Source organism: Penicillium samsonianum (assembly GCF_028829775.1).
Source record: "Penicillium samsonianum strain IBT 33392 chromosome Unknown utg000003l_segment0_segment0, whole genome shotgun sequence".
In the NCBI taxonomy this organism is placed as follows: domain Eukaryota; kingdom Fungi; phylum Ascomycota; class Eurotiomycetes; order Eurotiales; family Aspergillaceae; genus Penicillium; species Penicillium samsonianum.
This window is the reverse complement of record NW_026643261.1, coordinates 6,903,075-6,926,977: the sequence shown is the minus strand read 5'-3', so window position 1 is coordinate 6,926,977 and position 23,903 is coordinate 6,903,075. Positions and strand designations below refer to the sequence as shown.

Genomic DNA, 23,903 nt, shown 5'->3' with positions numbered 1-23,903 from the left:
GCCTCCAGGATGACAGTGCTTTGGCGTGCACGGGGCAGGTTGAGTGGATATTATGGGTTTCGACCAATTAAAGTCGAATATAATAGTTTAGCAGAATGTAACAGCTCCTCTAGGGCTTGCCCAGGAGAAATATAAAATTCTAAAATGATATTTAAACGAAAACGTCTTATCGGCATCTCGCACGTGATGATAACGAACCCAAAAATCCGAAAAATAATCTTGGAATCCCACTAACCCCATTCTTCCTCCAACCATTATTGAGGATTGGTGCACGGACATTCGGTGCATAGATGATCTAACTTGCAGCTTCACCGCCTTGTGCTAACTGTTTCAACAAGCTCTCAGATCTTCGATCTACTAACCTGCACATCCATATCCAATCAGTGTTCGTCTTCAGAGCCACCTCCATCATTACAGGACATGGCCCTAGTATCGGGCCCTGGTAGAGCCGGGGGTAGCCCCGCAGACTCTGAACTACACACCGCAAAGCATGTGACTTACATCAAGAACCTGGACACTGTGCGTGCTGCTTGAAAGAAAATGCTGGAATGGTGAAGATTGACCAACATAGAGGAAAGATGAGCTTGAATATTGGCTGACCGAGCACCTACGACTAAATGGTGTTTACTGGGGTCTTACAGCCCTACATATTCTAGGTCGTCCGGATACGTTACCTCGAGATCAGACCATCGACTTCGTCCTTTCGTGCCAAAATGACAATGGAGGCTTCGGTGCTGCCCCGGGCCATGATGCCCATATGTTGTACACCGTCTCTGCCGTTCAGATCCTCGTAACCATTGATGCTGTCGATGAACTCGAAAAGCGGGGCCGAGGGGGCAAGGAGAAAGTTGGATCTTGTACAGTATTCCCTTATATTTACTGATATCAAGGATTATTTACTAAAACCATTACAGTCATTGCAAACCTACAGAATGCCGATGGCTCCTTCATGGGAGACCAGTGGGGCGAAACAGATACCCGATTCTTATATGGTGCCCTCAATGCATTGTCACTGTTGCGTCTGATGGACCTAGTCGATGTCCCCAAAGCCGTTTCTCATATTCAAAGTTGTGAAAACTTGGATGGAGCTTATGGTATTCGCCCCGGTGCCGAGTCCCATGCTGGCCAGGTGTTCACCTGTATTGGCGCGTTAGCCATCGCTGGTCGCTTGGATTTGGTGAATAAAGATCGACTCGGAGCTTGGCTCAGCGAGCGCCAGATCGAAAGCGGCGGTTTCAATGGTCGACCAGAAAAACTTGCAGATGCGTGCTACAGCTGGTGGGTTGGATCAAGCCTTGCCATGATCGACCGTCTGCACTGGATTGATGGCGAGAAGCTCGCCGCATTTGTTCTACAATGCCAGGTCAGTCAATTGCATATTGTGTTGTGGAATCTGTTGCTAACCCTTATATAGGACTCTGATGCTGGTGGCTTTGCTGATCGCCCGGGAAATATGGTGGATGTGTATCACACACACTTCAGCCTTGCAGGGCTGAGCTTATTGAAGTTCAATGGCCTTGAAGAAATAGATGCTGTTTAGTGAGCTATGCATCTGCTATTCTATTGTATGATTTGCTAACTTGTATGAACAGTTGTATGCCAAAGTCAATCACTGCCAAATGCCTTGCGGGGTAATTCATCAATTGATAGATCAATTGATCCATATTGAAACCTCCCGCAATCTAATAACCCAGCGTTCTATTCACTATGGACTATGGGATACAATGCGGGAGGAGAATAATGACCACGTTGACTTATTCCGCTTCATATCCTCCTACAATGGCCAAAGAGCTGTTAAGACTTCGTGGCACATACCCATTGTGTACCTAAAGAAAATGAAGAGATGAATGGAAGCCAAAAGTTGTCAATCCAATCACATCCCGTGACCTACCCGTGACCCAGAAGGACGCACCTTCCTCGGATATCAATAGCTTATTGATAAGAAGGACAGTCACTACCGTCCGCCTTGTCGACGGTTTATAACGTCCTTTTATTCTTCCATCGCTCCTTCACACTGATCCCCTTCATCACCCACTTTCTTGGCTTTAGCAGTTTGGTTGTTTTGCCCTTTCCATTTGCGTCTCATTCTATCTGTTTAGTTGCTTCCTTCAGGGCTTCCTTCAGGGCTTGCATCATGGATGAAACTATCCTCATGTGCAGCATCTGTCCTGGGCAGCCCGAGTTCAGCGATGTTTCCCACCTGTTGACCCATGCTGCCTCCAAGGCTCATCTCGCCCACCACTTCAAGCTCAAGCTTCGCACCGACGATCCTACCGCAATCAAGCTTCTCAAGGAATACGACGACTGGTTCGACGCCAATGGTTTCGCGAAGCAGCTGGCTGCTCGCATGGCCAGCAAAGAAATTCGGAAGAAGAGAAAGTCGGACGAAGCATTGACTTCCAATGCCACCAAACGCACAAGGAACCGAACATCCAATGTCGAGCCTGAGGACTCCAGCACTCCTGCAATCCCAACCACCCCAGTTCCTGATTGCCTCGATCCTCGCCTAGCTGATTCTCACAATGACAAACAGCAACATGCTGAGACGACCATCGCACCAACTACGCCAAACCGTGTGCCTGTGGCGAACAGTAATGCGAAATCTCGAACGGGTCCGGTCCTCCGCTCGATGCGATCCTCGACTGGCACAAAGTCAAACGTGCTGCAGCCGGTGGATGCTTCCGGGCCCAGCGATGAAAACCGATCGTTGGCTTTGCCTGTGACACCGATACAGCGCCGACGCAAACCGGACCCCTTGGAGAGAACATGGACTGCTAGCAGAGATACCCCTGATCCTTTTATCGACTCTGGTGATCAGACCCAGGCATCGGGTGATGCCGAGATGGACAAGACTCGGGCTGAAGAGATCGCAAGACTCAAGGGAGTTCTGTGGCCAGGCATGGATATTTTTGATTCCGCCACGGTGCAGATGCGTCGTCGGCGCAACCAGAAGAAGGATAGTGGTGTGCTGAAGATGATGGAACTTACTTCTTCGCTCGTGGAGCCAACCGAACAGGTCTTTTCCCCACACGGAACTCTGTTGAAGGAGCGTGTGATCACGGGTAATGTGGAGGAGTACAGCCCACTGAAAGGAGAGACTCCAATTCCCAGGCGAAGCCTCGCTCGTACCAGGAGCACACGTTTGACCAAAGCTGACCCCAACGTGCCACGTGCCGCGGACAGAAAGCGACAGAGGACCGGCAAAGACCGCAAGAACATGGAAGAAGAAGAAGAGGCCAAAGAAGAACAGAAGTCTCCCCGCCGCTCGCGCCGTGCAGCAGACCGTACTCATTCTTATGTTGGCGACGATGAAGAGTTTGGTTTTACTGTCAATACCTTTGGCAAACGGCCGAGGGGCGGCTTCGACGTTTTTGTTGATGAGGAAAAGGAAGAAGAGGAGAGCAAAGTATCTTTTCAGGAACCGGGATTCAGAACGCAGTTTGACACATTGACCCCCACTCGCCTTGTTTTGAACGGAAAGACGAACACCGGTATTCATACCTCGAGAATTGGGCACACTTCCGTTGACAAAGAAAACATTGAGCCTATTCTGAACCCCCAAGGCCGAATTGGCCCCCACGGTTGGCACTCTCCATTCGCTAAACGCACTGACCCTGATGACTTTGGATTCGGCCCTCCATACTTTTCTGATCTTGGTGATGCATACGACAACTTTGACAAGGCTGGTTATCGATCCAACCCTCTGCAAGCCCCCTCGAAGCACCCTTTCTATGACAGCCAGTACGAAGAAGAGCACACTGCAGCTCAGAATGGCTGGCTTTCAATGGACCAGACAGTTCCATCCGAGGAAACCGTCCCGGAAGACGACAACATCTTTCATGCATACTACTTGACTACCGATGCGAATTAACTCATGACCTCATGACCTCATGGCCTGGTTGATCAACCCCAGATCAACCTGCTGGTCAACCCTGCGACAGTGACGATACGTGACGTTTCCCGAAATGACCGAAGATGTTATGGATATCCAGAACCGAAAACCCAGCAGTGACAGTGGTAGCTTTACCATGGTTTCTGCTCACCCGACGACCCGAACTCATTGACACCCATCCTGATTGCTATCTTCTATCAATTGTGATTATCCATGGGTGTCCATTTGTATTTCTCATCCTTGTTGGGCTGTTTGATATGCTGTACAATATTATGATTAGCCAGTATCAATATGAAGAATGTGCATTATGAATTTTTTCCGTGCCATGTATCATGTAGTGAATCTTTTCCCGCGCCAGGGTTATGTAGACATTGTGATAATATTGTTTTCTTCTCTTATAAAGCCCTAAGGTTGTCTGAGCCATTCTTTTCTTGCCTCTTTTCCTTCCTTCCTTTTTTTTTGGAACCCTGCACAAGTAGCCCTTTCCAGACTTACTGATTTCATTCTAGTCAAAAAAAAACTCCGAAAATCTCTAGCAATATCACATATCACACAAACAACAACGGCATATACTCTCAAATATGATGAAAACTCGCCAAGTCCCTGTTCTCTCGGCGTCTGAAACCAGGACCATCGCAAGGCGCTGGACATTGAGCGGGTATGCACCTTCAATCGCGCACTTCATGCCATGATACTACGCACAGAACTTTCGTTGGCTGGGAGATTGGTTATAGGGTTGATGATCGGCAGTCAAGCTTTGACTCTACAACCTATATTATTTGATTTGAGAAGATTGAGTCTGTGTTCTGACTTCAACTCAACGCTCCTTTCGAGATTTGGCCTCGATGGACATCATCTGTAACCGCCTTTTGTCGTTGTTCTAACGATGATGCGACCTGTATCCGAGCTCAATATGGTCGTGTCTTTTGAGTATATAGGTCCTGGAATGTCGTAAAAAAACCTAACCGGATGAACACTCCCAAAAAGCAAACAGGTTATGGTACATATGACCTCTCCCAGTTTCCCCTGTCCTATCTTAAGCCGTTTACAGCCGCAAGATCTTGAATAATCAAGCTAACAATCATGGACAATAGAATATCTCAAATATCTGACGGATAACCGTCCGCTCGTCATGAACAATGGGGTGCGCTAGACAAGTGAGATATACACCCTACCTCGGAAGTGAAGAGAAATTGATGACTGGCACCAGGAGCCGGAAAAAATACCCCAGATCGTCCACTTTGAGGAAGTTGTTCCCGACTCGGAGCGTAGGAATGAATACAGATCCATATGTCTCAAGCGCTATACTTATACACTACTTCAATTCCGTTTCCCCCAAACCTGAGAATGAGACAGACTATAAATATACTATGCACTACATATACACCCAAATATATAGCCAATTGTTACTTGCATCCCAAGTATTTCGTGAATTCTATGGTAACTATAGCTTACAGGGTACTAGCAGGTAGCATCGACCTAACGACATGATATGGGTCTATGCACAGGTGACCTGCTATAAGTTGCTAGTACCACTGGAGGGCATGCATCGCATCGTAGACCAGAGCAAAGTTGATCGACCACGGGTCGCTGGCGAAGGTTATCATCGCCTGATAATACCTAATCAAGGCGTCGTTTGAGTCTACCTGAGTTGAGTGTACCCGCATGAGCTGCTCATGCTCTGACTACGTGGGAAGGTGGCTGAGCTACTGGGGTTCAAGCTATGTAAACTTACTTCATTGTTTTGGAGACTACGAGGAGGAAGTTGGAGCACCCGGGCAAGGATCGCGTCTTTGATGAGAATGTGTCAGCTTGTGAGACTATAAGTAAGGGAAGAGCTGAGAGATCTGGAGAGACTGGGTGTGGTAATGATGGGCCTTGTGCCTACGAGACATGGTGAATGAAATTCTTTATGGTTATACGGATACTGGAGTGAATATCAGTATGCAGATGTCCTGAAAGTTGAATTTAATGAGATGAATATAAAGAATGAGATAATATCAATTCAGTGTCATATAATCTGAAGTCATATACAAACAAAGAGAGACCGCTGCCTGAAGCTGCCTAGTCACCTGAATGCCTGGTCAAGTGCCTTCCCTTTTTGTCAAAACTCGTCACCTACCCCAGTTCCCCCATCGCCTTCAGCCACTGGGAAGGTATAAATACCCCCTCCCCCCATTTCTCTCTCTTCTTCTTTCTTCCTTCTTCAACACTCCGGGCCCACATTGCACCCCGTGGTTCCCTGGACACCCACTATTTTTTTGAACTTCCTCAGCTCTCAGGGTCATATTCAACATATGTCTCCTGTTGTCCAGTGATCGGTGTTATCCTGAGGACTCTGACGGGTCTTCTGTAGGCGGCCTAGGCTAGGCTGCGAATGGCACGAAGCATGTATATGCGGGCTACCTACACGCTATCTTCGGATGCTTCCGGTGCTTTGCTATGACCTCTGCGGATACAGACTGTACGTGTCTAGGTGCTCCCGTTGTCCGTCAGGAGCTGAACCAAGGGGCTCTGTTCTCATCTCCTCTCACGTGCTCTTTGAGCCAACTTTTCGTGCTTACCTTACAGAGATAGCTCTCTGTTGCCCAGTGGAGAATTCTCTGAGGGCTTTTTCTTTTCTTACAGGTTCCTTCTTGCATGGTCCCTTTGTGACTGTGCTTTGTGTCTCTTGTGTCTCTCACCCTGTGTCTCCTACTCTGTGTCTCTTACCTGTATGATTACATATGTACTTTATAACTGCTGCACTGGATCAGGTTGATGGTTTGTTGTTTGCTCAGGCAGTCTGTGGTCTTTGTTTCTTTGTCCCCATAGAGCTAGACAGATGGCCCTATGACAGTCGTTCCTCTGAATTATGATCAATCTACATATGTATCATTTACTTCTTCTCTCTCTTTGAGTTGTAGATAACTACATATGTATGCTTAACAGTAACAATACACATTCACTCATGCAAACCTCAATCACATTGACCCCCACTCCTTGTAGATAGAACTGTATGCATAGACTCTATTTGTTACGATAAAAACTTGGCTCAAGTTGTTCTTGGTAGAATGCAAAATAGCTATTCCCACCATGAACTAGGGCTACAGACGAGGTAGAGATGGCACGGACCTCTTGGATATCTTCACAATGAGATTGTCACAGACACAGACCCGGAGGCTCAAGTCGATGATTTGATTCAAGTTGTGAGTATAATGTTATTCCTAGCACATTTGTGTTTGATATTAAATATCCTGGAAGTGATCAAACATGTCGCCTTGCCTTCCGACGGGCCTCGGGGATGGAGGGTGCTGAGTCATCAACCAATTAACCCGTGGACGCCCCAGCGCGTTCTACGCGTCGAGCTCCGGGTAAAATGCGGAGAACTCACATGGGACTCGATTGAAGCATTCCTAGTCTGGGATCAAGCTGAGATGAAATACACCCGTATCGAATTCTATTGAATCCTGTCTCCTATCACCACAACCCAGAACCCCTACGTCCAACCCCACTGCCACTCCGCATACTTGCTGTGGAAGCAGTTACAACCATCTTTCGTCAAGATGGCACCTCATTCTTCGCAATCCTCCGCACCCTCCCCGTCGTTGAAACGAAAGCAAGCAAGTATCTCCAGCTTCTTCGCTCAGAAATCCGCTCCCTCGGCCACGCCCAAAGAGTCCGCACCGGCCCCGGCCCCGGCCAAGGCACCTAAGAAACGGCAAGCGTTGCCCGCCGACAAGATCGGGCCGAAGCAAGGCGATATCACCCCGGCAGATGATGATGACGATGATGACGATGATGACGAGGATATCGTGGCGCCGGCATCAAAGCGAGCCAAGACCACCGGCACAGACGCGGAGGAGCCAATCCGAGTTGCGACAAGCATACACTTCGAGCATACATCTCAGGCAAGTAGCAGCCAACGCACTGATATCTTCAAGTTCCAGAGCTCCCCTGCTGTTGCGCCAGTCCCCGCAGAGGAGGAAGACCCAGAGCAGCTACAGCGGAAGAAGGAGAAGGAGAAGCTGCACCAGAAATTCGTCCGGAAGCTCGGTGGGTCAGATTGCCAGGTTGGGATTGGGAGAATCGCAGTGACCGATGCAGCCAGCGCGGAAGCGGAAGCTGCAGAGGCCGAAGAAGAGGACGAGCCTGCACCACCTCCCCCGACTAAAGGGAAGGGTGCGAAGAAGGGCGGCAGCAAGCTCACGCCCATGGAGAAGCAGGTCATTGAGATCAAGCGTCAGAATATGAACACGGTGTTGGTCATTGAAGTGGGATACAAGTTCCGGTTCTTCGGAGAGGATGCGCGCATTGCGGCCAAGGAGCTAGGCATTGTGTGTATCCCCGGGAAGTTCAGATTCGACGAACGTGAGTATTTTCTGCGTGCCAGAATACCGAAAACATACTAAAGCTAGAGCCTACCACAGATCCATCCGAGGCACACATTGGCCGGTTTGCTTCGGCTAGTATCCCCGTGCACCGGTTACACGTACACGTGAAGCGACTCGTTACGGCCGGCCACAAGGTCGGGGTGGTGCGACAGATCGAGACGGCTGCGCTCAAGGCTGCGGGTGATAATCGCAACGCGCCATTTGTTCGCAAATTAACCAACCTCTACACGAAAGGAACCTATATCGATGACGCTGAAGGTCTGCAGGGTCCTGCGCCGGCGGCGGGAGGCGCCTCCCCTGCCACTGGGTACATGCTCTGTATGACGGAGACCAATGCCAAGGGCCCTGGGAATGACGAGCGAGTTCATGTCGGGATTGTCGCTGTCCAGCCGGCTACAGGTGACGTTATCTACGATGACTTTGAGGATGGCTTCATGCGGAGCGAGATCGAGACACGACTATTGCATATTGCTCCCTGCGAGATCTTGATTGTTGGAGAGATGTCTCGAGCTAGCGAAAAGCTCGTGCAGCATTTATCTGGAAGCAAGATGAATGTTTTTGGGGACGCCGTGCGCCTCGAACGGGCTCAGAAGAAGAAAACCTCCGCTGCTGAGGCACACAGCCATGTATCGGGATTTTATGCAGGAAAGATGAAGGCTACGAGTACCGAGGAGGATACTCAAGCTGCGAAGTTGCTTCAAAACGTCCTTGGCCTCCCAGAACAGGTGACTATCTGTCTTTCTGCTATGATCGAACATATGACCGAGTATGGGTTGGAACATGTGTTTGACCTTACAAAATATTTCCAGCCCTTCTCGGCTCGCTCGCATATGCTTCTGAACGGAAACACGCTGGTCAGTCTAGAAATCTACCAAAACCAGACGGATCTCTCGACAAGGGGTAGTTTATTTTGGACCTTGGATCGGACGCAAACGCGATTCGGACAACGCATGTTACGGCAATGGGTTGGAAGGCCTTTGCTGGACAAAGTGCGCCTCGAGGAGCGGACGAATGCCGTGGAAGAGCTTATCGATCCTGCGCGAGCGATTCCGGTAGAAAGAGTGCGAGGCTTGCTACACAAAGTCAAGAGTGATCTTGAAAAGGGTTTGATCCGCATTTACTACGGAAAGGTATGTAATACTTCTGCGATGATGACCACTCCTGTACTAACGTTGAGCCAAGTGCGAGCGACCCGAACTTCTCACTGTTCTGCAAGCTATGCAGATGATTGCAATGGAATTTGCAGATATCAAATCACCTGCCCAGACGGGCTTTCAATCATCGCTAGTGAGCGAGGCTGTCGCCTCTCTGCCCACGATCCGAGCGTCAGTCGTCAAGTTTTTGGATAAGATCAACATGCACGCTGCCCGAACCAATGACAAATATACCTTCTTTCGTGAAGCGGAGGAGACAGAGGAGATTAGTGAACTTAAGCTCCAAATTGGAAGCACTGAACACGGGTTCTCAGAACACCGCAAAGAGGCAGCGTCAACAATTGGGAGAGGCAAGGTCGAATATTCCACGGTCTCCGGAATTGAGTACTTGATCGAGATCGAAAACAACTCCCCGGCACTCAAGCGCGTCCCAGCATCGTGGGTCAAAGTCAGCGGCACAAAAAAAGTGTCCCGCTTCCACACACCAGAAGTCATCCAGCTCATCCGCGAGCGTGATCAGTACAAGGAAGCCCTAGCAGCAGCCTGCGACCAAGCCTACAAAACCCTCCTAGCTGATATCGCAGCGCAGTACCAGTCCTTCCGGGATTGCATCCAATCCCTCGCAACTCTCGACTGCCTATTATCTCTCGCAGAAATAGCCCAGCAACCGGGCTACGTCAAGCCAGAATACACAGAAGAAGCAGGCCTCCACATCGAGCAGGGCCGACACCCAATGGTCGAGCAACTTCTCACAGACACATACGTACCCAACGACACGAATCTACAGCACGACGGCACCCGCGCCCTCCTCGTCACCGGCCCGAACATGGGCGGTAAATCCAGCTATGTGCGACAGGTAGCACTGATTGCAATCATGGGCCAGATCGGATCCTACGTCCCAGCAGCTTCTGCCCGACTCGGTCTCCTGGACGCTGTCTTCACACGCATGGGCGCCTTCGACAACATGCTCGCCGGGGAATCGACCTTCATGGTCGAGCTCTCCGAAACAGCAGATATCCTCAAGCAAGCCACACCTCGATCCTTGGTTATCCTCGATGAACTGGGCCGCGGTACATCGACGCATGATGGTGTCGCTATCGCGCAGGCAGTGCTTGACCATATGGTTCGCTCGATCCAATCCCTCACTCTTTTCATCACGCATTACCAGCATCTCTCGCGGATGGTTCATTCATTCCCGGATCAGGCTCTCCGTAATGTCCACATGCGGTTCACGGAGACGGGTAGCAAGGACAATCACGGGGATGAGGAGATCACGTTCCTCTATGAGGTTACTGAGGGAGTTGCGCATCGCAGTTATGGATTGAACGTTGCACGCCTGGCGAATTTGCCCTCGGCTGTTATTGACGTCGCCCGTCAGAAGAGTGCTGAGCTGGAGGAGTCTATCCGGCGGAAGCGGTTGGCTGGGCTTGTGGGTGCGGTTGGTCGGGTCCTTGATGATAAGAGTGGTCTCGAGGGAGAGTCTGCTGGTGCTGATGGCCTTCTTAATAGGCTCATGGCCAGTGCGGAGCAGCTGTAGTTTTACATTCTATGCGGGGCATTGGGCATTTTCGGTTGTACAGTTACATATATACATGAGTTTAGCATGATTTTTGGTAGATCCATATTCAATATCAATCTTGAATCAATATCGACAAGGAAAGTCAGCCGCTTACGCAGCCTGTGTCCTTGGACATTATGTTTAAGATAAAGATTACGATGTTCTTTTTGGACGTGTTTTTATATCTTTTGGGTATCTTTTGCCCTTCGCGGTTTTATAGAGAAATATACAGACGACTTTCCTATGTATAACAAGGGACATGGCATAGTTACTGTCTACCTGTACTTGGTAGACATGTCGCTGGGAATCCCAGACAGCAATCAAGGTCCGGAATATCTCTAGAAACTCACATAGACTACACTGGCCAGATGTTCTACGAACGCTTTCAAAACCTCGACCTCGACAAGGCTGAACTGGAAGTTTTCAAACTTTTTTTGGATTCCATTGTTCTTTTTGTCGATCGGGGTCTGGTTCGAATCGGCGTTTTGTCTTTTCTAAGTACCAGTAATGGGAGGAAGCTGGTACGAGGAAGAAAAGAGAGGAAACAACATCACAACCTCGTTTGTCGCATTGAGCCCATGCAAGCACGCCTAAATGGACGTGTGTATGTAGTAAAACACCAAGATCGAAACCAGACCAGACCGTGCCACAAGTCCACAAACCAGCCCTCGCGCAAGAACCTGATTTCGTTTTCTCGTATCAATAAAAAAAAAGGCTTTCTATTATCTTTTTTGCGCTCTCTGCTCCTCTCTCTCACGATCGTTTCTCCATAATCGACCTTCCGGGACTTTCGGCGTTAAAAAAACCAAAAAGTCAATCCACCCAAACCATCACCTCCAGTCGAAACGTCGGAAATCGTAGAAACGGCCCCTCGAGAGTCGGCAGACGGGGATGATTGGGCAGCGCGGCGGTTTAGGGCTGAGGAAGATAGGAGGTTGAAGGTACGGCAAGAAAGAAAAGCGGGGGACTCGATTTTGGCCGAAGAGTAATCATGAAAAACCGGTCGTAAGGGATATGCGAGAGAAGAAGAGAGACAAAATAGACGACGCGAGCGAAATTTCGTTTTGGTGGATTTTAACGGAGACGGCGGGCCTCGCGCTCGGACTCGAGCAGGCAGAGGATGTCGTCAACGCGGACTGGTGCGGACATAGATGTTAGCGATGTGGTTCGGCAAAGTTTTCGTCTTTTGGGTCGATCCTCGAAAATTCCATATTTCAACATGGGGGCTCCTTTCATAGAATGAATAGATAGACCCGTGTGTTTCCTCCTCTTGTGATCCCAAAAGACGCGGGTTTAAAGAAATCAATATCGCATACCTGGGCCCTTGACGTTGCGGATGATGGAACGCGAGGTGTCGTCCATGAACTCGACGCGGACCTGGGTGACACCACCACGGGATCCTAAATAAATAGACCACAAATTAGCCATTGCTATTCCTCCAAGTGTCTGGTTTCGATCGGTTTGTTTCGGGCGATCCGGGGCGCAATGGGTGCACCCCGCGAATATCGAATATCGAATTGTGGGTTTTGGGGCTTCAAAAAGCTGGGAAAGCACATACCGGTGCGGCCGAGGACACGGGTCACCTTGACGAGCTTAACGGGCTGCTTGCTGGAATCCATCTTGGAGGGAAGGAGAGGGCGTTGAGCTCGAGGGTTGGAGTTGGTTGGACTGAAGGTAAGAGAGTGTTGAAGTGGAATTTGGCCTGTGTGGGTTCGTGCAAATTACGCGAGGGCTCAGGGCTGGACACCTGAGCCGTCAGGCAGAGAATGAGTCAGCGAGTGAAATTGACACCTGGGCCGTCAGGCATTTTAAGGCATCAATAGATATTCAGGCAGAACAGATTTTCTTGCAACTCCGATATCGTTCGGCATCACCGTTAGACAACTTCGGCTTCCACGGCCAATTATCCATGAAATCAATCGAAAAACTCATTCGACACTCTATCAGGTATATCCTGTAGATATTTTAGATAGCCATATACCATAGAATCCTATCACGTGGGCTCATACTGTCCAGCGAACACGGTACATACTCCCCCGGTCCCGTCACTAGTTCACCGGAGTAATCTGCCCCTCCAATTTCTGCCGCAAGTAGCTCCGGTCTCCCTCTCCCTCTGACTCCTCCGGACTATATCAATTGTTCTATCTTGTCTCCAAGATATATTCACAGTCTCTGAATTGCAACTGACTTAACTACCTTGTCAATCGATCCCCGATCCGCTTATTCCCCCACCAATCCGTGAAAAGCCCCGCGCCGCACCGCTCTATCGCCATGGATCTCGTCAACCAGTGAGTCAATTTCAATTACAAACTCGCATTAGAATCCCTACTAACATAACAATTCTAATCAGCCTGGAAGGCCGTCTCCTCTTCGCCGTACCCAAAAGCAAGTGCCCTCCCAAATCGTGACTCATAGACCTCTGCAAGCAGCGATACCCGCATGAACGAGAAACAAGAAACAAAGATAAAGAACCTAAGACTGACGACGCAAACCCCACCATACAGAAGGACGTCTTCAACAAGCAACCCTCGATCTCCTCGCCGGCTGTGACGTCCAGTTCCGCCGCGAAACCCGTCTAGACATCGCGCTGGTCAAGAACCTGCCCATTGCGCTGATCTTCCTGCCCGCCGCCGACATCCCGACCTTCGTCGGCGAAGGCCGCGTCGATCTGGGTATCACTGGCCGCGACCAAGTCGCCGAGCACGATGCCACCCTGCCCGCCGGCGAGGCCTCCAACGTGGAGGAGCTCCTCGACCTGGGCTTCGGCGCCTGCAAGCTGCAGGTGCAGGTCCCTGAGAAGGGCAATATCAAGGAGGCCAAGGACCTCGTTGGCCGCAACGTTGTGACCAGCTTCACTGCCCTCACCGAGGCTTTCTTCCGTAACCTGGAGGGAGCGGAGGCTGGCCAGAAGCTCTCTACGAAGATCAAGTATGTCGGCGGTAGTGTTGAGGCTGCTTGCGCTCTCGGCGTCGCGGATGGTATCGTTGATCTTGTTGGTATGTTGCATAATCGCCAGCCCACTGAAATACTATCCTGTGGAACATGGAACCGGAACCCGTTGCTAACACTCAATCTTCTGTTCAGAGTCCGGTGAAACCATGAAGGCCGCTGGCTTGAAGGCAATTGACACCGTTGTCTCCAGCACCGCCGTGCTGGTCAAGTCCCGCAAGTCTAACAGCGACATCCTTACCCTCCTCAGCTCCCGTCTGCGCGGTGTCATCACCGCCCAGAAGTTCGTCCTGTGCCAATACAACATCCCTCGTGATCAACTGCCCGTCGCGTCTAAGATTACCCCCGGCAAGCGCGCGCCTACTATCACCGCGCTCGAGGAGGAGGGATGGGTTGCTGTCAGCTCGATGGTGGAGAAGAAGCGCATTGCTACGGTAATGGATGAGCTAATTAAGGTCGGCGCGAGTGATATCTTGGTCTTGCACATTGCCAACTCGCGCACGGATTAAAGACTTGATGATACTTTGTTTTCTTTTTGGGTTTTTATAGCATCCTTCTTCATGATAATTCTTTTTTTAACTTTATATACTGTGATGGAACTTCCGGGATACTGTCTCCTTTTCTTCTGTTTGGTCTTGATAGAGACTGTCTCTCTGCTCTAATGGGTATTGGATTAAGAGGACAAAAAGCACATACATAGAAATGGCATAAGGTTACATAGCGTGTGTGCAAGGAGATCATATTCATGTTCGTATATTGAGCTCTGCTCTAACTTTCTTCTCTATCTTTCTATTTCTATATAAATAGCCTCATCCTCCCCCATAGAAACGAGAATATACCTCAATGCCAGTACATATGTATGATACAGTCACATCCAAATGTGCCATATCCAAAATCGTGCCCAAAACCACATAACTCAACAAAAATCATCAAACATATGGTAATGGTATCATCAAAAGATCATCAAGAAAACAGACCAACACCAGAAAACAAAAACCCATGCAAAACCACATGCACTCACAATTCCTTCTCCCCCAATCCAACCCCCTCCTTCCTCCCCCGATGAATAGCCCTAAGACACTGCCCAACCCCCTCAAGATCCCCAAGCAACCCAACATGCCCACGATCACTCTTCACCAACCCATCCTTAATAATCCTATATCCAGGCGGCAACATAGCAGCCGAAGCAAGACAAACCCCATCCCCAGCTGCAAACGCAAGATCATCATACGCATCAACCTGCTTAATACCCTCACGCGAGACAACCCGCGCCCCGTACACAGTCGGCAACGTCTTCCCGTACAACACCGCCGCAGGCGGGTATCTGTTCTCGGAATGGTGCGTCGGCCGGAACGCCAGATTTGCCTTGAACCGCTTGGTATCCGCCAGCGTGCGCTGCAGGTACTCCCTCGCTGCGGGGAGCGGAATGGTGCTCGTCGTGGCTATTTTGGAGGTTGCCGCGCTGCTGCGCGGTTGTGCGCCTGGTCCGACCAAGCCATCGGCGGGGTTTTGGGTTTTTCCGCTGCGTAGGCAGCGTACGAGGCTGGGTTATGGGGTGTGTTGTTGTTGCGGGCGTATATGTCTTTTTCTGTTGCTGTGAGGGCGTGGTGGCCGTCTTGGGGGTGGTTGTGTAGGTCTTGTTGACTGAGGAATTCGTCGGAGTCCTCGCGCGGACCCATGGAGAAGCGCTTGCCGATTATGGGGATGTCTTTGAAGCCGAGGGTTACTGGTGTTGGGGGTACGGGGAAGGCTGGACCCATGCAAGGGGAGAGACGGTGGTCTTCCCAGGTTTTGGGGTTGAAGAAGTCGATGCGGAATTCCTTTTTGCTTTGCTTGTCGATGAAGCAGTGGCCGTCTTCCGGGAGGAGGGCGAAGCTAGTGCGGAAGGTGAAGTTTACTTGCGCTGTTAGAACGCGAGAGCTGAGGAGGACGTCGTCGCCGCTGCGGAGTGGTCCGAGGATGTTCACGCAGTGCTGGGGTACGCCTGCGTACACGACTCCCGCGAATAGATCGGGTCGCTCGTTGACCGCGTGTCGGGTTATGAGACCGCCCAGGCTGTGCGCGATGACTGTAGCGCCGCGTCGGGGCTCACCCGGTGAAGGCTCCTGGTTGCATGGCAGGCTCTCTAGGAAGGAGATGAGTCTGCGCGAGAGAAGCTCGGGGCTTAGACGCCAGTCATATCCATAATCGTGGACGCGCATATCGCCACTCAGGGCATTTTCGCTCTTGCGCAGCCGCTTCATCAATCGTCGACAGACATCCACCGGGCCAACGTGGGAGAGAACCCCAGACGGAATGATGGTCTCTTCCATGCGTTCCTCGTCCTCTGGGTTCAGACCGACCTCCAAGTCTACTTTCCGCAGATTCAGGCCAACCTTCATCGGCACCCAAAGTTGACGGTGGGGTGGCTTAGCAGACCGCAGGATTGATCCTCGATAGCCTCCTAGAATCACGACATCGCCCGTGAGGTCTGCCATTGCTTCTTCCAAGATTGGATGTGTTATGTTAACATTGTTCCGCGGAGTTAGCGGCGGGGTTGCAACCCGCGGTGGTTGTTCCGCTTTGGTAGTACCGCAGGCACCGTTGCTGTTACTCGATGAACCGTTTCCAAGCTCTGGCAGGAACGGGCGAGAACCCCAATCAGTGCGTATATCCTGCAGATGGAGATTCGGCATGCTGAGCAGTCTGCTACTCGAGTCCTGGAGACTATCCTTGATTGCCTTGAACCGGCTGTTTACCTGAGTGTGTACATTCTCGTATAATGGTCGCTGCTCTAGGGACGATGCCGTGGAGGACGCACGCAGATACAGCGATTGATCCGACGAGGACCTCCGCAGACTTGGCGGTCGACCGGGCATCGCTGAACTAGGCCTCCGTATGAAGGAATGTTTCGCAGCCGAGGTTCCATCTGGTGAGCGCAGCTCAGGTATCGGGTGAGCGGCTTCTCCGTCATCGTCAATGCTAGAGCTACTAGGTGCAAGAGGTGATGGCGGCCGACGCAGGATCAGCGATGAAGTTCTTTTCGGCAATCCCAAGTTGCTTTTAGCTGCGGGGGCTACCGTCTGGCTGCGGAGTCTGTTTTGGCCATTGTGGGCACGGAACGAGAGAGATGGCCGTTTCCTCAGAGAGGTCAGGTCAGGCAGGAATTTCTTAAACTCGCCAGACCAGGCACGTGGTCGGCGAGGTAATGTGTTCTTCAATAAGGTCCCGACAAAGCCAGACCGCTGGCTCACGGCTGTATCTTTCGACCCGGTCTTTCCAGGAGCCGACGCAAACAGATCGCTGCGAGGGCCATGCGCAAGGTGGCCTGGTTCGGGCTCTTTATATTGTGCAGAGGGGTATGACGCCCTAGGCTTATGTCCGGACCTTCGTTCGCGTGGTGCCGGTGCTGGTGCCGGTGCTGGTGCCTTTTCGACCTTGGGCTCCACTGACTCTGGCTCGGCCGTGAGTTCCGACGCAAACAGTCCATCCTCGCCTATAGTATCCGGGATAGGCGTAAAATATGTGCCCTGGTGTTCCAGCACCCGATTCTTCTCTTCCACGGGGGTTGCTCGGGCCTTCATGCGGCTCTGCTCGCGCCCGATGCTAACCCCCACCACGTCGCCGGCGGCATCTTCATCGGTAACTTCGATCGAGTGCGGGATTGGTTCGTCGCTGTCGGAGCTGGAGAAGGACGAATAGTGGGAGGGAGAGTCTGAGACCGGATTTGAGGATGTCTCCGAGGAGTCCACAGTTTGTTTCTGCGGGTGTGTTGAAGCGGCCGCCGTTGCAGCGCTTTCCGGGGCCAGACGTGAGGAATGGGGTTGGTCGGCAGGAACTGAGGCCATGGCGATTTATGCCGAGAAAAGAGAAAGCTCCAAAACGGGGTTCAAAGCATGAGGTCGTTCGAGTGTGCAACTATCCCAAAACTTGGCATTGGCTGTATGATGCTGTATGATGCTGTATGATGCACCAATGTGGGCCGGGCGCAAAACGTGGAGTAATAATAATAGATTGTAGAAAACTTGCCCCTGACGTATGTATATTGTACAAGGTAGTATACTTGAAGAAGAATGTGTGTTCAATGTTGTTTTATTTTGGAGTGTTGCGTTCATAAATGCCCGGAAACAGGTGGGTTCCACCAGCACAGCCCGGGTCGGTCGGATGTTCGAACCTATAAAACTTAAACATCTGAATAAAAACAAGTACAAATAAGAACAAACAAGAATTTTTAAGCAAATGCTAGACGCTTGGCTTGACAATGTACACCTATATTGTTATCTATCTCTTTCTGCTACATATATGTACACCAATCTGTGATCGCCGTTGAATTCGGGGGATGCCCTAACTGTCCGACTTGTTTTGAATGACTTCCAAGCTTATTTTTAATAATAAGTACATTCTGGAACTATATGTTTAATAATCCAAACTCCTATTTAATTTCACGATTACAAAGTATGCTCGCCATCTAATTATTTATTCTCCGTAAACCGACCAGACCGAATCTCCTCTGCGCCCTTATTCGCAATCTCCTCATTCCTCTCAGCACCCTCATTAGACCCAAAAGCCCGATCAACAGCTGTAGTCAGTGCCCCACGCAATGACTCTCCAGCACCCTACACCACAATCAGATCCCCAATTCCCTGAATCAAAGAGAGTTCAACTTACATGAACTGACGCCGCAGCGCCCTTGACTTTGTTCCCGAACCCCCCACCAACCCGTGCAGCCTTAGACCCACGACCCGAACGATCCTGCATATCTGCCCGCTGCGCCGTACTAGCCGTGTGCGGGAGCGGCGCATCCCCCACAATCCGGTCCTCGCTGCGAGACGGTGACGGCGAGAGCGGTCGCTGGTGGGTCTGGGTTGGTCCGCCCGCTGATGATTTGGAATAACTGGCTCCTGTGGCCGGATTGTAGCCTTTGGTTGCGTTGTACTCGGATCGTGGATCGCGCAGGCCTGTTGGGAGGCCTGGGGCGCCGGTTGAAGAGCCGCCAGCCACTGCGCCGCTGGCGTTGTGGGTTGTATCGGCGTGTTCGTAGGCTTGATATGCCTGAGACATGATTGTACATATATTTGATTTACTGCTGTTCTTGGTTTGGTGTTATTAGGAGAAATGTGGCAGTTCTCGTTCTTCCTGCAGTTCTCGTAGTTCCTTTGGTTTATACTTCCTGGATAATGACGTCACCATGAGGATAGACTGGGGTAGGAGTAAATGTATAAATCGTACTTTTCCAGAGTTCTATGTACACCAGCTCTCAGCTCTTCTGAGATGTATGCATATATATTTTTATGTCCAAATAAAAAGCTAATAATGCATCCCCACGAAATTGATTATTCAACAGTTCTTCTTTGGCCCGGGGAAAAGCCGAGGTCCAAGGAGCAGTTTTCCTAATATGGAGCGTCTCCGATGCTACTTCCAACATAGATATTTTTATATCTTTACCTCCTCTCCTCTCTTTACAACACAGCTTCTCCCTTCACTCTAATCCCCCTCAAATATCCTCCAAAATGTCCAACAAACAAATCATCTACACCACCCCTCCGGCCCCGGCCATCGACCCCTCTCTCAGCACTGGCACTTTCCGCCTAAACACCCTCCCCATCCCCAAAGATGTCCCCACAGACAAGCTCCTCGTACGCGTGCACTACCTCTCCCTGGACCCAGCGATGCGCCAATGGCTCACCGCCAAACGCTCCTACATCGCGCCCGTCGAGCAAGGCGCCGTGATGCGCGGGCAGAGCATCGCCCAAGTCCTCTCCGTAGGCAGCGGTCTGACATCCAAGTACAGCAAGGGTGACTGGGTCGTTGCGGGCTCCGGCTGGCAGGAGTATGCGGTTGTCGACGCGAAAGAAGCACAGAAGATAACCGTGCCGGAAGGCGGACGGCCCACGGACGCAATGTCCGTGCTCGGCATGACCGGGCTGACAGCCTACTTCGGCATGGTTGAGATCGCACAACTGAAGAAGGGAGACACGGTTGTTGTTTCTGGTGCTGCGGGCGCGACGGGTATGGTGGCTGGCCAGATTGCGCGCATTAAGGGCGCTAAGCGCGTTGTGGGGTTGGCGGGTACTAAGGAGAAGTGTGATTTCTTGGTTAAGGAGCTTGGGTTTGATTCGGCGATCAATTATAAGGATCCCGATTGGAGGAAGCAGCTTAAGATCGCTACGCCGGAGTATATTGATGTCTTCTTTGATAACACCGGTGGTGATATCCTTGATGCTTGCTTGGCGAGGGCGGCTCAAGGCTCGCGCTTTGCTATCTGTGGCGCTATCAGTCAGTATAATGCTGCTAAGCCGCAGGGTCCGGGCAGTTTTATGAGTGTGATTGTGAGTTCCCTTGCACCTGGTGGTTATTATTTGGGGACTGAGGGCTAATTTATGACAGTCCCAACGGATCACGCTGAAGGGTTTCATTGTCTTCGATCATGTGAAGCAATTCCCCGCTGCACTCAAGGAGCTCGGCTCTTGGTTGGCTGAGGGTAAGCTCAAGCGCAAAGAGCATATCGTGCCTGGTGGCTTGGAAGCGGCGCCTCAGGGTCTCATTGACCTATATGCTGGTGCAAACACCGGTAAGATGATGGTTGAGGTAGCGCCGGTTAGCGAGGCGTTGGCTGCAAAGGCCAAGCTGTGAACGTATATCTAGAAGCGCGAATTTCGGGTTTCGGGTCTTGTACAGGATGCTTTTGATGCAGGCCATGCTAAATATTGCCTTTTACCTCGGGTACTAAATATATTTCTAGCATGAGGATATCTCAAAAGATATATGAAATCAAATTCACTTCAAATTTTTATATTAAACAGTAAGATAGATCCCGGTGGGATTTTGTTTTCTTTTTTTGCTCTGTCTTTTCTCTGTCTGAGTCTTGCTGCTCTGTCCACACTTGAAGTGACGTCACTCTGATACATTTGAGCCCCTGTTACCACGTTCGTCTACTTTGATATTCAAGATTTAGCAGGAATTGGAAGATATTCAGACAGTTCATTGGAGCAACAGATGACCTACAAATGATTCATGACTAGAACAGGTTTGAGCTCTTGTCCTGCATGATTTATCCACATTTTACTTCGTCTATATATATAGCCATGCCACGATTCCATATACGAGCTCTCAACAAGAGCCAAACAGCCCTAACCTCAATTCCATCAATCCGAATACCCAGACTCTCTCCTCTCCTGCCTTGTCGTCAATTGGGAATAAATCATACCAGAAAACCACCCATTCTAGAAAAGATCAAAATGGCAGCCAATGAAAGCAACCAAAGCTTCAAGCTCGAAAACCTGTTCAATGTGAAGGACAAAGGTGAGCTATATATAACCGCTCGAATCCAAAAACTCTATTCTAACAACACCAGTGGCCCTCATCACAGGCGGCGGCTCAGGAATAGGCCTAATGGCAGCGCAAGCATTAGCCGTGAACGGCGCCAAAGTATACATAACCGGACGCACGGCAAAGAAACTCGACCGCGTAGCCACTCTCTACGGCAACGACATAAGTGGCCAAATCATCCCCCTCCCAGCCGACGTCACCAAAAAAGACGAGATCAAAAAGCTAGTCTCCGAGATCTCCACGCGCGAAGGCCACCTATCAATCCTAATTAACAACGCGGGAATATCCAGCCAAACGCAAGAAACCGAGCACGAAGACGCATCCAAGCTCCGCGAGACCCTCTTCGAGGACCCAGCCGCGACATTCGACGAATGGGACTCGGTATTCCGCACGAACGTCTCACAGATCTTCTTCATGACGACGGCATTCCTGCCGCTGCTGCAGCGCGGCTCGGAGGTCGAACATGGTTGGTCTAGCACTGTGCTCAATACGACTTCCATATCGGGCATTGTGAAGGTCTCGCAGCATCATTTTGCGTATAATGCCTCCAAGGCGGCGGCGATTCATTTGACCAAGATGCTTGCGCATGAGGTTAGTACGTCGAAGTTGCGTGTTAGGGTTAATCATATTGCACCTGGGGTTTTTCCGAGTGAGATGACTGCAGGGGAGAGTGATGAGATGCAGAAGAGTTTTATTCCGGCTGAGAAGTATCGGGAGAAGGTTCCTGCTGCTAGGCCTGGGAGGGATGAGGATATGGGTAGTGCTGTGATTTTTGCGGTTTGTAATCAGTACTTGAATGGGCAGAGTGTTGTTGTTGATGGGGGATATGTTCTTGCTGCTGGGTCTGTGTGAGTGGGAGTTGGATAGCAAGAGTTGTTTGTAACAAAAAGCAAATTTGTTAGGGTATCTGAAAGGAAGCTAAGAACAAACATATCAAAATAAGCATCAAGACTCTAAGCACGCATTGTAAAGGTATCGAATTCCAGCCTCGTTCAATATCCCTTCGCGCCCGCTTCGCAAACTGTCACACCGTCTATCCATTCCGATTGCAACAACTTGGTAGTTGTGATACGCTTCCAAGAAATGGGGTGAAGCATTGCATAGATAGCGTTGCGTCGTCTCTAAATACCAGATATTAGTGACCTGTCTTCTGAGCCGAAGCTTCCCAAAGATATACTACAACATACCTGCCCTAGAGCCTCGATCGGCGGGTATCCATCCTCCTCGCTGCGAGAATGAAGATACTCCAGATACCGCCCATCCTCCTGATTGGGACGCGCACTACGCCACAAAATCCGATCGGTCACGAGTGCCATGTAAACCATGGCAGTGGCCCACACATCAGCGGGACGAGAATCACACTCACTACTTTTGCCATGTTCATCATGACAACGTGATTGAAAATGAAGCTTGAATTCTTCCGGGGGAATATACGGAAGTCTCATACCCACAAACGAAGCAGTCGGTGAGTTGGCAATGACAGCCTGACTACCATTGCCAGAAGAAGTCTCAGAACTTTGCCGACATAATGAATTCAGCGGCCACGGTAGCGCGAACGACCATGCACTTTGTGTAGGTGGCTGTGGTCGCGGGGGAAGCCTTCCTCCAGCCCCGGCCTCAGCAGTCTCCTCCCAGATCCGCCGGATATGTCCATCGCCGAACCCAGCTAGCTTTACGGCTCCGTTGGCAGTGAGCAGAACCGTCTCGAGGCGGACATCGCGGTGTGCCGTGCCGTGATCGTGTAGGAAGGCAAGAGCGCGCAGGATCTGGGTTATTATACAGTCCGCTTCTTGCGTTGGGAGGGCCCCTTTGCGGCATAGGAGGGTGTTTAGGTCGCCGCCGGCGCAATATGGCATTACCAGACAGAGCTCGTTGCGTTCATTGTGGAGGATGTCTAGGATTGGGAGGATGTTGGGGTGGCTTGGGTGGAGAGATGTTGAGTGGGAAGAGCTTGGGGGACCTCTTAGGATGGAGCGTCGGTAGACTTTGACCGCGACAAGTTGATTATTGTGATTATTGCTTGTTTCGTTTATCTTGGTTTCGTGGAGACGGGTTGTGCTGTTTGAGCCATAGTGTACCATTTGGCGATAACGGCCGTACTTGTCTATAAAGGGGAGGTTTGGCGATGGGAATGGAGATTGTGATTGTGATTGTGATTGAGTAGATATTGATGGCGTCGAGTCTCGGTCTAACAAGGGTTGCTCCTCTGTTGGGACTGCCTTCAACAGGGGTAGGTTGTTGTTCTTGATAGCGATACTATTGGACAGGTGGTGTTCAGCTGAGAGCTTCCCTCGTATCAAGGTGTGGTGATGATCGACGGTCTGGGCTGGAGAACGCATGACAACCGTTGTACAGGTGTGGTGACGTCCTTCCTTTCCTATATGTGGCTGCTGAGGCGCTTACAGCGTGGAAGAACTCCAAAAAATTGAACAAAGAGAGACATCATATTATCAACGAGGCATCAAGCCAATGCCCTTTTTATAGACTGGAATTAGAGTGAATGAGGGAATTGCCCCCTTACAGATCTAGAGGAACAATAAAGGTAGCACGGGTGGGAGGAATGTTCAACTCCAATTCCTACATCATAGTCCCATGGAAAGATCAGATTCGATTCCAATTAGTTGGGATATTCTGCGATTGGACAGGACAAACTGCTCAATTTAAGAGCG

The 23,903-nt window shown here is 50.5% G+C and overlaps 10 protein-coding genes across 10 annotated transcripts; 6 read left to right on the top strand and 4 right to left on the bottom strand.

Moving 5' to 3' along the window:
- Positions 1 to 420: 420 nt before the first annotated feature.
- N7471_006319 (Rab geranylgeranyltransferase subunit beta BET2) lies at positions 421 to 1,635 on the top strand (the record flags this gene model as incomplete). The annotated part of the gene is made up of 5 exons (XM_057279038.1): positions 421 to 519; positions 572 to 857; positions 915 to 1,363; positions 1,415 to 1,539; positions 1,593 to 1,635. The coding sequence occupies 5 exons, from the start codon at positions 421 to 423 to the stop codon at positions 1,633 to 1,635; spliced, it is 1,002 nt and encodes a 333-aa protein (XP_057138648.1).
- A 499-nt stretch (positions 1,636 to 2,134) lies between these two features.
- N7471_006318 (uncharacterized protein) lies at positions 2,135 to 3,871 on the top strand (the record flags this gene model as incomplete). The annotated part of the gene is made up of 1 exon (XM_057279037.1): positions 2,135 to 3,871. The coding sequence occupies one exon, from the start codon at positions 2,135 to 2,137 to the stop codon at positions 3,869 to 3,871; it is 1,737 nt and encodes a 578-aa protein (XP_057138647.1).
- Positions 3,872 to 7,437: 3,566 nt separating this feature from the next.
- Positions 7,438 to 10,956, top strand: msh3 (mismatch repair protein MSH3; the record flags this gene model as incomplete). Its single annotated transcript, XM_057279036.1, has 3 exons — positions 7,438 to 8,242; positions 8,302 to 9,395; positions 9,448 to 10,956. 3 exons carry the CDS (start codon positions 7,438 to 7,440, stop codon positions 10,954 to 10,956), a joined length of 3,408 nt encoding a protein of 1,135 aa, XP_057138646.1.
- A 215-nt stretch (positions 10,957 to 11,171) lies between these two features.
- On the bottom strand, positions 11,172 to 12,680 carry N7471_006316 (40S ribosomal protein eS28). The gene is made up of 3 exons (XM_057279035.1): positions 12,536 to 12,680; positions 12,294 to 12,377; positions 11,172 to 12,113 (listed from the first exon to the last, which is right to left on the bottom strand). The coding sequence occupies exons 1-3, from the start codon at positions 12,594 to 12,596 to the stop codon at positions 12,052 to 12,054; spliced, it is 207 nt and encodes a 68-aa protein (XP_057138645.1). The 5' UTR covers positions 12,597 to 12,680; the 3' UTR covers positions 11,172 to 12,051.
- Positions 12,681 to 13,248: 568 nt separating this feature from the next.
- N7471_006315 (ATP phosphoribosyltransferase) lies at positions 13,249 to 14,682 on the top strand (the record flags this gene model as incomplete). Its single annotated transcript, XM_057279034.1, has 4 exons — positions 13,249 to 13,265; positions 13,328 to 13,362; positions 13,482 to 13,973; positions 14,062 to 14,682. The coding sequence occupies 4 exons, from the start codon at positions 13,249 to 13,251 to the stop codon at positions 14,433 to 14,435; spliced, it is 918 nt and encodes a 305-aa protein (XP_057138644.1). The 3' UTR covers positions 14,436 to 14,682.
- Positions 14,683 to 14,943: 261 nt separating this feature from the next.
- N7471_006314 (uncharacterized protein) lies at positions 14,944 to 17,753 on the bottom strand (the record flags this gene model as incomplete). Its single annotated transcript, XM_057279033.1, is given in 2 exon segments — positions 14,944 to 15,448; positions 15,466 to 17,753. 2 exon segments carry the CDS (start codon positions 17,751 to 17,753, stop codon positions 14,944 to 14,946), a joined length of 2,793 nt encoding a protein of 930 aa, XP_057138643.1.
- A 624-nt stretch (positions 17,754 to 18,377) lies between these two features.
- On the bottom strand, positions 18,378 to 18,966 carry dprC (the record flags this gene model as incomplete). Its single annotated transcript, XM_057279032.1, has 2 exons — positions 18,378 to 18,521; positions 18,574 to 18,966. The coding sequence occupies 2 exons, from the start codon at positions 18,964 to 18,966 to the stop codon at positions 18,378 to 18,380; spliced, it is 537 nt and encodes a 178-aa protein (XP_057138642.1).
- Positions 18,967 to 19,415: 449 nt separating this feature from the next.
- Positions 19,416 to 20,538, top strand: N7471_006312 (MDR family NADP-dependent oxidoreductase; the record flags this gene model as incomplete). The annotated part of the gene is made up of 2 exons (XM_057279031.1): positions 19,416 to 20,234; positions 20,293 to 20,538. 2 exons carry the CDS (start codon positions 19,416 to 19,418, stop codon positions 20,536 to 20,538), a joined length of 1,065 nt encoding a protein of 354 aa, XP_057138641.1.
- Positions 20,539 to 21,143: 605 nt separating this feature from the next.
- Positions 21,144 to 22,086, top strand: N7471_006311 (SDR family NAD(P)-dependent oxidoreductase; the record flags this gene model as incomplete). The annotated part of the gene is made up of 2 exons (XM_057279030.1): positions 21,144 to 21,207; positions 21,260 to 22,086. 2 exons carry the CDS (start codon positions 21,144 to 21,146, stop codon positions 22,084 to 22,086), a joined length of 891 nt encoding a protein of 296 aa, XP_057138640.1.
- A 140-nt stretch (positions 22,087 to 22,226) lies between these two features.
- N7471_006310 (uncharacterized protein) lies at positions 22,227 to 23,573 on the bottom strand (the record flags this gene model as incomplete). The annotated part of the gene is made up of 2 exons (XM_057279029.1): positions 22,227 to 22,355; positions 22,422 to 23,573. 2 exons carry the CDS (start codon positions 23,571 to 23,573, stop codon positions 22,227 to 22,229), a joined length of 1,281 nt encoding a protein of 426 aa, XP_057138639.1.
- Positions 23,574 to 23,903: the final 330 nt, after the last annotated feature.